Genomic DNA, 13,837 nt, shown 5'->3' on the forward strand with positions numbered 1-13,837 from the left:
CTTCAGCGTGTACGTGCACAGCTTCACATTCCTTACGTGCTCAAGTCGAGCCAGACTTGATCCTCTCATTCGATGTACTTGTAGGGTGTTTGCAGGTTGCCACATGCGCCTTTAGAGCAGTTGACTTTCTTTTCTTTACAAAGGGAAAATACAATAAACAATAAATGATTATTGTAATTAATAGATTGTATTGCCAATTATGAAGGGATTATCCATCCTAATACTGCATGAAATATAAGTCCCACACAGTTTAATTATTAAATATAAGATAGACTTTCTCGTCGTTAAAAAAGTTGAAACTTTATGATTATTTTAAGGATAAAAAAAAAGACTAGATGGCTATATAGAACTTCCGAAACATGATTGTCGATTATGAGTTCAAGACCAAGATTATACTCTCTTCATAGTTCTAACTTTCTGCGAAGAGTCATCTATAATGCTAAGCTCGACATAAGATGCGGTGTTTATGTGAAGAGCCATTTGTGTATGCTAACATACTCCGACACTCGCATTTAAGATTTATTATCGAAAAGAAATCGATCTACTTGATCAAATCTAGATACTAACCTTATATGCCAAATCTAATATCGACTCCCAATCAATTTACGCTTAAGGTTGTTATGGTCACGAGACACGGATTGATCATATTTCACGAGAAACAAGTAATATTTACAATGCAATGATGGTGCGGAAAAAAAAGTATCCTTTTTTTTTTTGTTTCTTGAATTATTTTATTATGATTTTGATAAAGAGGGGGGAAAAGGCAGGAGGGGAGCGGAAAAGGTGGGTGCCGCCAGATCAGAAAGTCAGCGTTTCGGGGGCGCGAACTCCGAAAACGACAATCCTTCCCTGCGTTCTGAATCTCTCTTTGCTCTTCTCGAGGGAAGATCCGATTGTCGGCATTTAAAATTCCCCTCGCATCACATCAATGCCTCCGTTCTTTCTTCCTTCTTCTTCTTCTTCTCCTTCTTCCCTCCGCCCGTCAAATCAATCCCCCCCCACGCCTCCCTTTTCACCTCCTTTTTGTCTTTTCTACCCACCTTTTCTGCGCTTTTTATGCATATTTCCAGTTTAATGCATATACAATTAGGACTCGCCCGGATCGAAACGTGATTAACGCTTCAAACACGTGATCGACACGCGAATTTAATATCTTGATACGTTATTTTGACTAGCACGAATTTAATTTTTAATATTTTCAATAAATTAAAGATCAAAATGTAAATCTATCGTAAATATATGTATATATACACACACATTCGCGCTCATTCACACCTAAGTCATATATCAAATCAACCTAAAATTAATATACCTATCTATAAAAAAAACCTTAATCATAAATTCCTAATAGAAGAAGAAGAAGAAACCCACAATTGATAAATATCCCAATGTGACGAAATTTTCGTTTTTTTTTTAGAAATATGTGTCGACGTGTTGTGTCGCGTGTCGATGTTGCTAAGCAGCACACTTTAATTTCCCTTTTTAATATAAATATCACAATTTAACGGTATGTTAATATTTACACGACATCAAAGCCTTTTTCTTTTCGAAGTTGCCATAATTTTAAGTTTTGCTGGAACCAACGCTGCCTGTGGGTTCTACTTAATGCCAAAAGAACCTAGAACACTGGTCAATGTAAAGAGAATATATTTCACTTTTGAAAGTATTAATTATAGATAAGGCAAGAAAAATATAATATCGAATTTCATATTATTTCTTATTTAAATCACTTAATAGATATTCTATATTCACTCGTCAAAAAACGTCCATTTCATAGGCCTTATTCTCGAAAAAAATCCCCAACTTTAGGTCCAAGATCTACCCCGGACATTTTTTTTTTTGTCTTGAAAAAAAACCCCAAACTTTGTTACGCTTCCAAATCTACCCAGAATTTTCTTTTATCTTAAAAAAATCACAAACTTTAGTATATTCTCAAATCTATCTCATGGTCTAATCCCAACTTGATGTGACATTTTCACATCGATAAAAAATTCACCTTAGCAAAGTGATAGAGCAATAGATATATACCAACGTGGCATTTTCACGTGGATAACAAATCAACCCCAACAAAGAAATTCTTCAAAGTGAAAATCGTTTTTTGATATGAAAATTAAGGACAACTAACGTGATTTTTGGATAGAGGGCTAATGGGGCAGGTTTGTGATTAGAGTAAAAATTGGTGATTTTTGCTTAAACAAAAAAGGTTCGGGGTTGATTTGAGAATGGGCTTAAAGATTAAAAAATTTTTGGGAGACAAAACAAGTTTGGAGAAGATTTGAGACTGAACCTAAAGTTGGGTTTTTTTCTAAGACGGATGGATTTGAGACTTGATCTAAAGTTAGAATCTTTTAGGGAAGTAGGCCCCATTTAATATAGAAAATTTATTAAGGTAGAACTTGTTACATATATATATATATATATATATATATAGAGAGAGAGAGGAGAGAGAGAGAGAGAGAGAGAGAGAGAGAGAGAGAGAGAGAGAGAGAGAGTTTATTCAAGGTAGAACTTGTTAAATATGAAAATAAGAAACCTTGAATTCTTTAATATATGAAAAATTCTCTATATTTATATGTATATTATGAATGTTTTGAAATGGTAACCTTAAAATCGAGTAAATCTATAAATTCCTTAAAGCAAATTTTAACGGTAAAAAGACAAGTACCTTATTCTAAGTTTCTTCAACTAGAATTGATATATCAATTTATCAAGTGAACTGAAATGTCAGCTCCGACATCAAAGTATTCTAAACAAAATTCATATTTAATTTATCAAGTACCCGCCATCTTCTTCTTCTTTTCTTTCTTTTTTTGTCTTTGTCTTTTGGCTAGAACCCACTTTTTGTTTTTTGTTTTTTTTTTTTTTGCAAGGTAAAAAAGTAGATATTTTTAACTTTTAACGCGAAGTAACTAAATGTACGGATAAAGAAATTCACAGCAAAGAAAGGAGTGCGTGGGTGATCGCGAGGATAAGACATGTTTCCCATAAAGCCTTATGCCCCGATCGCCTCGAGAAGCGAGGGCCCCCATAGATCCTGCTCTGAGCCTTGGATTTGGATTTTGCTTTTTGTCTTATGGTCCACCAAATATGGCCATGAACATTTCTCAGTGCTGACCCATTTATGGGTTTTTCTCTATTTATTTATGATGCTAAAGGACGCATTTTTCCTCATTTTTTTCTTTTAGCAAATGTAAAGCTAACTTTTGAATTTAGTGTTTTTTTTATATTAAATATCCAATATAGTGTCGACTTATAATATTATCTCGACGAGTAAGGATGAGATAAATTTGTAACTCATCGATCAAGGCGGTGGGAACGATAAAGGGGCTTCATAGCAAAAAAGCTCCCGACGAGAGGGGAGGGGGGCATTAGAACGCTAGCTAAAATATTAAAAAAAATATATTGAGATTTCATCATAAAATGAATGTGTCGCACGGAACACGAATTTTATTTACTTTATTATTTTTTTTAAGTAGAGGCTACTTATGAACTCTCTCATTAAAAATCGGAAATTTTTAATTTAGAAATTGTAACGTGCTTGTTTAAGATTATGCAAACGACGACAATATACGTATACTTTGAAAAACATTTCGAGTTGAACAAAAGTCGACTCATGAGAATTGTAAGATTTGAAAGAGGTTTTGAGTTTGAAAACTGAGAATCACTTAAAATAACATTTAGGAGCAAGATTCAAATAAGTGCTAGCAAGTTCAGATTTACCCAATCAGGCCTACAATAGCATCTCAATCGTTGGGCCTTTACAACTTTCAAAGCTAGGATCATCATGCACTCGTTTCGAACAGAGATGATGCTGGGCATGGGCTCAAGCCCATGTCTCACACTCTTTTCAAACCGGCCCAATTCATCTGTCTCTGCTACTAGAGCAACACGCATCATGGAAGTGATCATTCCGGCAGAAAAGGGCCATTTTCATTCCAAAGCTTCAGAGCTCTCCATCCCAAAGCTCTTCCACAGACTTGAATGGTCCTTTGGCTGAGATAAACTCTTCCTTGAGCATCATTTTCTTCTGCGGGAACCGCTCGATCTTCTCACGGTCACCCTCCGTCAGTTCCCAGTCGAAGATGCCAAGGTTCTCCTTCAACCTCTCCTTGTTGAAGCTCTTCATCACAAATGTGACTCCTTGCTCATAGAGCCATCTCAGACATACCTGCCAAGAGAAATCCCCAAATGTTGCTGTTGAATTTGCAGATTGCAATCCATTTTGACTTGCAAGTTTATGTCAATCTCCATCTGAAGTTAGGTGCCTAGTCTTAATCTTTTGCTATTGTTAGTTTCAATGGTTGGATTCACTCATAATCGGGGTGTCTTCCAAGGCTGATTTACTTCTAGTATGACTCACCTATGCACGGACAATAGGAGTCCAAGTATTCGACTCGAACAATAAAACATTCAAGATGTCGGAAAAATAAACAATCAGCTTTGATAGTAAAACCTGGGCAATGCTCTTTCCCCGAGCCTTCGCAATCTCTTTCAGAGATTCATTCTCCATGACTTCATTCGTCCCCCAATTCGTTCCTCGAGCTCCCAAGGGAGAGAAAGCAGTGATGATGACGTTATTCGCTTTACAGAACTCTCTCAGCTTCTTCTGCTGCCAGAGAGGGTTCATTTCCACCTGAGAGACAATCATCATCCAGACAGTTGTTGGGTCATTTACAACGCGGTCACTCGCATACTGCCATGTCCACTAGTCTTCAACTTCCTTTAATTCTTGAACCATGAAGGCTCACCTGATTTACTGTTGGAGGGATCTTGGCAAAGCTGAGGATGTTTCCGAGTTTCTTGCTAGAGAAGTTGCTGACTCCGATGGACTTTGTGAGACCTAACCTCTGGCATTCTTCCATGGCTGCCCAGACTGCCTCGAAATCCATCGGCATGAGGTCTGATTCGTCCACTGGGTACGCGTAGGACCCTGGCTTACAGCTGATTGGCCAGTGGATGAGATAGAGGTCAAGGTAATCCAATTGAAGATTGCTGCACATATGAAACGGTCATTGAGCTTCGGCCCACGAAATATGGAAGAAATAATTTTTGCAAGAATCAATATGTCGATACTGATGCTAATGATGAAACTAACATGGCCTCCAACATATGTGGCTTGGGTTCAGAAACCGTATATCGCGATGACTGGAAAAGCCAAACACAAGCGCCTCTGCTAAAATTCAACGACAATATCATTCTCTTCTTCCATTACCAATTAACTGAAGTAAAGGAGGCTCGCCCACGGTAATAGCCAAAGGACAACTCGATAATCGCATAGGACAGTACACCTAACATGAACAATTTTCATTCTGCAAGTGCAACTGATGCTGAGAAAAACACTCTTTAATCCGTTGTGGTGCAAAATGTTTGAGCTATAACTGATGCGAATATGAGCTCATTCGTGCTTTCGCATGAATTCATTCTTTCAAGTTTTAATTACAGCTATAGATTTTCCTTACCCTGAGAATCCCAGAGGGCTCCAAATTAGATAAACGGACGTGCATCGTTACAAACTTTGGTGTTAGAAGCTGCCCAACTCGAGTCTAAGGAACATCCATGAAACAAGCCGAACAGTAAGCATGTTCATCTTTCTTAGGAAGACCACTAATTTCCGTTGGAGCGTCAACAGCTGATCCGACAAACAAGGATCATAAAAGGCAACTAGCCAACAAGGTACTTTGTTGTCACTTGTCAGTATCTTTAGACTAAATCCTTTGGAAATCATTAACCAACAAGAATTGATCCAACCGGATATGCCGATAGCTCGATCGCAGTACAACTATCTACTAATTCCAGAACGAAGACTTGCCCAGATAACAGTATTCTGCAGCAAACAGTTTGCAAATGATCGAAACAACCAAAACCTGTTCATAGTTGAGCTAAGGTCCAATCGATAATGATTACCTCAGCGACTTCCTCAGCGCAGGCACAACGCAATCGGCGTGAGCGTCGCTGCTCCAGAGCTTCGAGGTGACGAAGAGCTCGGCCCTCGAGCCGACGAGCCCGAGCCGGAGCGCTTCCGCCAGGACTTTCCCGAGCGGCTCCTCCGACCCGTACAGGAAAGCCGTGTCGAAGTGCCTGTAGCCGAGCTTGATCGCCTCCAGCACCGCCGACCTCATCGCGACCGCGTCGAGGGGGTCCGCCGCCGTGCCCAGGCCGATGACAGGCATCGGGCGGCTGCCGGCGGCGGCGGAGCTCAGCCGCACCTCCGGGACCCTGATCGACGGCCCCGAAGCGCTCTCCATTGCTGCTCGAACTTCGACTGCTTGCGAAGACAGTGGGCACGGGGATGGAGAATGATTTCGGGGGCTGTCGGCACGCGAAGTGAAGTGAGGAGTTTAGGCGTCACGAGTAAAAAAGTTGGCGGTTGAAGAAAAATCTTTTAATCATTTTCGCCCCGCATATCACGGTTTGAGAGGAATACGTTTACTTTGATCATATCCCAATTTTCCGTGCCTTAATTTTTTGTTCTTATAAATAATCACAAACTGTTATTTTAAGTACAAATTACTTCATTACCTCATTCCTCGTTGTCACAAAAATAAAACTTAGCGTTTCCGATCATCCAGCCAGATCAACGGTTAGACATTTAAATTTTTAATGAAACGATTGGATCGTTAAGTTGATTTTTTTATAAAAAATATTAATTCCTAAATTAGAATTTTCACAAAAAAAGTGGAAATTATCTCCCTAAGTTTTTATGTAAAGCTGGAAAATTCGTTTTTTTAGACTTTCACCTCTTAGGTTCGTGGAAAACGATTTAGCCAATAAAAAATACTTTCCGATTAACCTAAAATCCACTCAGAAAATTAAAAAAAGCGGATTCCTAAACGTAGAAATGTGAAAATATTTTTTGAAATTACTCATGTTTTACTCTTTTCTATTTTTAGATTATATTTATATTCTTAGTTTTATTTTTCTTACGCCTCCATCGGTCGCCCGGCCTCGGCGACCGGGCCACACAAGATTGACCCTCGCCAATCCAGCAAGCTCGACCTCGACCTCGTCTGGCTGGTCCTCGGCTAAGGAGGACGAAAAAAAATAACTAAATAAGATATAAATAAATAAATAAAATATAAAAAAAATTTAATATAGAAAATAAAAATTATTAAAAACTTAATTATTATTATTATTATTATTATTATTATTTTTACCTTAGATAAAGTCATAGAAATTGAAATCATTTTTCAAATAAATCTAAACACTAAAAGATATTTTCGGTCACGTATAACCAAATAGAATAAAACAACCCGTTCTGTTGAATTTTCTTTTTTCACCATGTTTTTTCCCAAACAAATGCACCTTGTGGGCTTCACGGTGGAGCCTCGTGGGGGTAGCGTCCACGTCTACCAAATCCGGTCTGCGAGGGCGGGCGGTTGGACCGAACCTTGAAGAAGCCTTCAGGATCCGCGAAGTGCGAAGGTCGTCAACCCTCCTTCGAGATTGGACCGTTGACCGGGGTGCCGACAGACACCAGCTTCCCAGATTTTACGTGTGGTGCTCCAGTTCTCACTACGATTGGGATCTCGACACGTCAGCACGACAGGATTCGGACGGCTCGGATTTATCCTCCTCCTTGGAGGCTGTCTGAAGTCCTTGAAATTATTAGTGTAACTTGGGATTTTGGAAATGGAGGGTCCACAATGTGATTCACAAGAGCGCACCATCTGTTCACATGTCAAAAGGGGCACGTGACGGACCTTGGCCATACGGCCAGAACACCACTAGGCCGCCCCGTCCCGTCTCGCCCCACCGTTCTTGAACGTAAACCCTTCAGGATAACGGTGGATGGGTTGGCTGGGGTTTCGTGGCTCTTGCCCAGTGGTTGATGAATATTGGTCGGATTTCGTAGAAAAAAAGAGAGAAAATTTAGACAAAAATATGAAAAATTAAAAAAATTAAAAAATTGTAAATACTGTCATGATATCTCCTGCTCCACTTGGCACATTAGGCGCTTTATTTATTACTAGATGAAAATTCAAGAACTTTTATAATTTTTCATATGAGTTCTCGAATATGATCCGTTCAAGATAACTTTGGATGGGTTGGCTAGGCTTCGTGGCCCTCGCTCAATGGTTGGGGAGGGTCGGTGGGCTTTGCACACAAAAAAATAAATAAAAGACAAGAAAGAAACAAAATAAAAAAAAAAAAAATGAAAAAAATTAATTAATTAAATACTGTCTTGACATCTCTAACTCCACTTGGCCCATTAGGCACTATATTTACTACTAGAAAACGAGTGAAGAACTTTTACTATTCTTCATATGAGTTTGAAATGATTTAGTTATGAACTCATTTAAGACCTCGTTAAGTTGTCAGACGATCCATTTATAACTCACTTAGGCCCATTTATAAAACTTAAGGCAATTCATTTTATGACATGCAATGCATTTTGCTGCCTCTATTACTGACTTGCAAACCATAGCGGGGATGCTCGGACACGGACATAAGTAAGGTGGGAAGTCGAAAAATTAGGAGAGACAAGTTAGGAAATTGACAAGGTGTTAGCTCATGCACGCAAATTTGGGCATACCACTTACGTGGTATCACCCCTCTAAATTCATTAGCTCGAATAGCTCAGGTTGAGTTTTTCGGGCGCTTTTGGGCTTCATATTGTGTAGGCCTAAATGGCCCGGATTGTCCTGAAATGGTTTATTTTTCATATGTAATTGTCAAATCTAAATGAACAATTCAATCGACCCACATTATAAGAGCAAACATAACCTCCTAGCACTATTTTGTAGCATTTCTTCTTATTACAATCTAGATTGCTGACAGGTTAAGTGAAACACTCTTCCAAGTCAAAAAGGTTTAGGAGTGGTTTCCCTCGGATTTGAGCCCCTGCTCCTTATAAAAAGTGAAGAAGGGCTCTAATCTAAAATTGGTTGATGGGCTCTTGAAGCAAAGAGCCTGGGCACTTGTGTCAGATGATTTTCCTACAGCCCGTTAAAAGCTCGACAAAATTCAAGAATCCGTTTGCTTTGAAAAAAAAAAAAACGATTTGAAGAATATGTTCACAAAAATAATTCTATAAAATTTCAAATAAGGGTCTGAAGTGCTATTTTTTTCTTAAATAAAGGCTTGAGGTGGATCTTTATTCCAAATAAAGGCTAAAAATGCCCTTATCATTTCAAACAAAAGCCCGATCGGAGGGCATCTTCTTTTATTTTATGATTTTTTTTCCTTTTTTGTTTTTATGTTATCTTTTTCATTTTTTTTTTTTTTTTTCCTCTCCCTTCCCCCGGCCAATCGCTGATGTCGGGCGAGGGTTGCCCAAGCAAGGGTGAGGCTAGGTGAGGGCTACCCTCGTCGGCTTTGGCGAGGAAAGCCCTCGCCCGCGCTAGCCCAAGTGAGAGTGAGGGCATGCATCGGGCGAGGGTCACTCGATGCGGCTCGTTCGATGCAAGCCCCAAGCGACAACGAGGCCTTGCTTGACACTGGTGAGGGTAGCCCACTCCTAAGGTCGGTGATGGCTAGAGGAGGGGAGAGAAAAAGAAAAAGAAAAAGAAAAGAAATGGAAAGCATAAAAGAAAAAAAAATTCAAAAAAGTAAAGGATGGCTCTTCTTTGAAACAATGAAGGCCCTTATTCACTTATTTTAAATAAGATCCACTTCAGATCTTTATTTGAGAAAATGACGGCACTTCAGTCTCTTATTTGAAAATTTTCCAAGTAATCACATACATCGCTTGAAAGATGGAAAATGTGTTCGTTATCGACCGCAAATCATGTTTAAACTTTTTTTTTTTTTGTGGATGATGAAAATGTTTCGTTCGTTCATTTTTACAATTGATGCAAATACTCATATTTGGAAAAATGTTCTCCAAAAAGGTGGGCCAATCGACCAACCGAGTTGAACTGGGCATCCATGTCGCATAACCTTATGTTCAGTGTTCACCTACCGCGAAACAAATGCACCCTAAATTGGAAAGGAGAATCTCGGGTCTTAGCCCGACCTGATCCGAACCGGCCCCAGATATACGAAGGGGCGGTCTAATTGTCTATCTATTCTTTTTGATTTTTTTGGCGATATTATTGTAAGGAAATAATAAGAGACCTTAGAAGAGAAAAAAGAAGAAGAGCAAACAAGCACCACTCGTTTGAAGAGAGAAGTGGAAGACGCAGCCAAATCCATTCCACCCCCACATTCCACTCTTTCCGCCAGAAAAACTCTTCCCATTGAAAATAACAGCAAAATGAAATCTCTTCCGTCTTCTTCACCTCCATCTCCTCCTCCATCTCTCTCCCATTCCTCCCTCCTCCTCCTCCTCCTCCCATGGCCGCCGCCGCCCCCAATTCTCCTTCCTAACAGCAATCCGGCCTCCACCATCCCCATTAGTCTCTCGCCACCTCTTCCCCCTCCACACGCGGCAAACTCATGACTTCTTCCTACTTCTTTTCATCCTCCACCAAACAGTACGGCACCACACCCGAACCCCTCCTCCTCCTCCACCGCCGCCGCCGCCACCACCTCCCAAGACACCAAGTCCTTCCTCTACTATCCTCGGCCATTGGCGAACCTCACCTCCCGCAGAAACCATCCACCTTCTCTCTCCAACCCCTCCGACCCTCCCACCGTTTGAGGAAGCCCTTCTTTGCCACCACCATCTCGTCCTCCTTTGAGGGCGGCGAAGAAGAAGGAGAACAGCAGCATCAGGATGAGGTGCCGGAAGGCATGGGGGAGGCGTTCCACATCTCGTCAAGCACCGCAACGGCGATCTCTGCCCTCATCGCCGTCGCCGTCCTGTCCTTCCCGCTGCTTGTGAGGTCGCAGCTGGGGGTGGGGGCGCCGCTGAAGAGCCGGGCGCTGACGTACGCGACGCTGCTGTTCGGGTTCTACATGGCCTGGAACATCGGGGCGAACGACGTGGCTAATGCCATGGGGACGTCGGTGGGCTCGGGGGCGCTGACGCTGCGGCAGGCGGTGGTGACGGCGGCGGTGCTGGAGTTCTCCGGGGCGCTGCTGATGGGGACGCACGTGACCAGCACGATGCAGAAGGGGATCCTGGTGGCCGGTTTCTTCCAGGGCAAGGACACCCTCCTCTTCGCCGGCCTCCTCTCCTCTCTCGCCGCCGCTGGCACTTGGCTCCAGGTACCATTCAATTCTTAGAATAGCCGATTCGGAAGTGGCTAAATCAGTAAACTGGGTTCGTTCGTCTGAATGAATATTTGACTGAATTGTTACGCAGATTACTCACGTTGACCTCTAAAAGTAAACTCTCCATCCATCCAGATTTGCTACTTTTATTATATCGGGATCAACTCTTGCTGTCATGTCCTATATAGTGCTGCTATGTCGTAAACTTTGAGCTGGTTTGTCGCTGATTTGTTGGTCGGGTTCGTTTTGCCTGTGGAACTGAGAACCGGACCAAATTCCACGGAACCGCCTAGAACCAGCTGGTTCCCGGTTCAATTCTGAATCGATGCTCACCCCTATTTGGTATAAGGTGGCAAAATCAAATCATGTCTCATTGAATATCATGTCATTTGGAATCATAAGGGCATAAAATTACATGCTTTTTTTTTTTCTAGGCGCTCTTCCCACCTTTTCTTTTTAAAAGAATTTTATCATTTGTGATATGTCAATTTTTCCTTTGTATAAAGTTTATTTAACGTTTATCTTCTTCTTCTTCTTCCTTTTTTCATATGAGGTCTGATGTGGCACCATGCCCAGCCTCATAAGTCATCTACGTCAACCTTAACTCGACAAGTTTGCCGCCACATTAATGTTTTGACAGTTTACTCGACAATTAAACTGAAGGAGGATGTTTCAATTTAATAAAATAGATATATTTTTTTGGGGCCTCCATGTTCTATCATTTGTTATGCTTTTACTAAAGAGGATAAAGTTAAATTATTGTTAAATTTGGCCTTTCCTAAGGAAGGGATGCATTTGGTATAGTTTGCTAAATCACAAGCTTATCTACTCCATGCTTGCTAAAATCTTCAAATAAGTGATTTCATAAAACATTAGTCATTGGGATCGCTAGCTGTAAAGGGCATGATGTCCTGTGAGCCAATCCCCTAAGACAATGCTCTTCTAAGTCAAAAGCCCCAGCCAAGATTGGAAAATTTTAGCTTCTTCCCCCAACTTACAATCCAACAGAAGTTGACAACCATGGTGTAAAAGGCACACAAGAAGCTCATACCTCATCAACAATCACTTGGTTCTGAGATACACAGAGAAGTCAGCTCTAGCTTCTTGAGCTGCATCAGGGATGTCCGCGGTATAGTCTATGCCAACGCTTGTAAGGGTCGACGGACAGAGTAGCAAAGAAAGGGGTCAACCGGAGCCGTCAATAATTTGCCCGATTTTGTTACTTTCGGCAGAATCGTCGTCGGGGTAATTAAGTTATGCCGGTTTGTTTTTTTTTTTTTTTTTCTTTTTTGAATCAGGTTGCATCCTACTATGGTTGGCCTGTCTCCACCACACACTGCATCATAGGATCCATGGTCGGGTTCGGGCTAGTGTACGGAGGACCGGGCGCTGTTTTCTGGAAATCGCTGGCGAGGGTGATGTCGTCGTGGGTTATTTCGCCTCTGGTGGGCGCTCTGGTATCGTTCGCTGTCTACAAATGCATCCGCCGGGTATGCTCCCCGTCCTCCATGAGACGTGCTTTATTGTTTTTGTCCTTTTTTCTAGGGCCCGTTCGCTTGTTCATTGTTCGGACACCTGAATAGATAAGTCTGCTTCGACTCCGTAACGTCCAAGGCGCAGTATGTCTAAGATATGCTTCACTTTGAGACCTAACCCGGGGTTTTAGCTCTGCTTCTAAATGACGTTTGGTATGTCCAGTTTGTGTACAGTGCTCCGAATCCAGGACAGGCTGCCGCCGCGGCTGCACCAGTCGCGGTGTTTCTTGGCGTAACCGCAATCTCCTTCGTGGCTTTCCCGCTCAGCAAGAGCTTTCCTCTGGCTCTGGCCCAAGCTTTAGCTTGTGGCACCGCCGGCGCGGTCTTGGTTTACCGAATCATCCGGAAACAGCTCGGTCATCTCCTTGACAAAGCCGACTCATCAGGGACAGAGCCCAAGGAAGCAGCCGTACTCAATCAAAAAGTTGGATTCCTGACCGAAATCGCCGGCCCAAAGGGCACCCAACTGGAGATAGTTTACGGGGTGTTTGGGTACATGCAAGTCCTGTCAGCATGCTTCATGTCGTTCGCTCACGGGGGGAACGATGTATCGAACGCGATCGGCCCGTTGGCTGCTGCCCTGTCCATTCTCCACGGCGGGGCGAGCGGGGCCGAGATCGTGATCCCGATAGATGTTCTTGCTTGGGGAGGATTCGGGATAGTCGCAGGTCTTGCGATGTGGGGGTATAGAGTGATCGCCACGATCGGGAAGAAGATAACAGAGCTCACGCCGACTAGAGGCTTCGCAGCAGAGTTTGCAGCAGCTACCGTGGTTCTCTTCGCATCAAAGCTCGGCCTGCCGATCTCGGCCACTCACACTCTGGTCGGCGCCGTCATGGGAGTCGGGTTCGCGAGAGGACTGAACAGCGTGAGAGCAGAGACCGTCAGGGAGATTGTGGCCTCTTGGGCAGTGACAATCCCTGTCGGTGCTTTCTTTGCGGTTGTCTACACATGGATCTTGACGAAGCTCTTGTCGTATATACTGTGAAGATGATGAAGACCGATCGCTTGTTCAATGCCTGCTGTTATGATTCAACCTTAGCTCTTCCCTGATGATTCTGGGGGATGATTTTGTTTTCTCTGAGCTTTAAAGGTGATTCGCTTCGGTCGGAAATCTGCATCATATCCTTACCGAGAGTTTCCCATAAAAGATTGCTTCTCCTGCTTGTGTTTTGCTTCCAAGTTCAAGCTCTTTCTTATCCTCC

At 42.2% G+C, this 13,837-nt stretch overlaps 2 protein-coding genes across 2 annotated transcripts; one reads left to right on the forward strand and one right to left on the reverse strand.

Annotated features, from left to right (window-relative positions):
- Window positions 1-3,667: 3,667 nt before the first annotated feature.
- LOC115751359 (non-functional NADPH-dependent codeinone reductase 2-like) lies at window positions 3,668-6,360 on the reverse strand. The gene is made up of 4 exons (XM_048285785.1): window positions 5,905-6,360; window positions 4,749-4,992; window positions 4,454-4,633; window positions 3,668-4,168 (listed from the first exon to the last, which is right to left on the reverse strand). The coding sequence occupies exons 1-4, from the start codon at window positions 6,243-6,245 to the stop codon at window positions 3,944-3,946; spliced, it is 990 nt and encodes a 329-aa protein (XP_048141742.1). The 5' UTR covers window positions 6,246-6,360; the 3' UTR covers window positions 3,668-3,943.
- A 3,793-nt stretch (window positions 6,361-10,153) lies between these two features.
- Window positions 10,154-13,831, forward strand: LOC115751364 (inorganic phosphate transporter 2-1, chloroplastic-like). The gene is made up of 3 exons (XM_030689257.2): window positions 10,154-11,091; window positions 12,396-12,587; window positions 12,796-13,831. The coding sequence occupies exons 1-3, from the start codon at window positions 10,378-10,380 to the stop codon at window positions 13,618-13,620; spliced, it is 1,731 nt and encodes a 576-aa protein (XP_030545117.1). The 5' UTR covers window positions 10,154-10,377; the 3' UTR covers window positions 13,621-13,831.
- The last annotated feature ends 6 nt before the right edge of the window (window positions 13,832-13,837 follow it).

Source organism: Rhodamnia argentea, chromosome 1 (assembly GCF_020921035.1).
Source record: "Rhodamnia argentea isolate NSW1041297 chromosome 1, ASM2092103v1, whole genome shotgun sequence".
NCBI classification, from domain to species: Eukaryota; Viridiplantae; Streptophyta; class Magnoliopsida; order Myrtales; family Myrtaceae; genus Rhodamnia; species Rhodamnia argentea.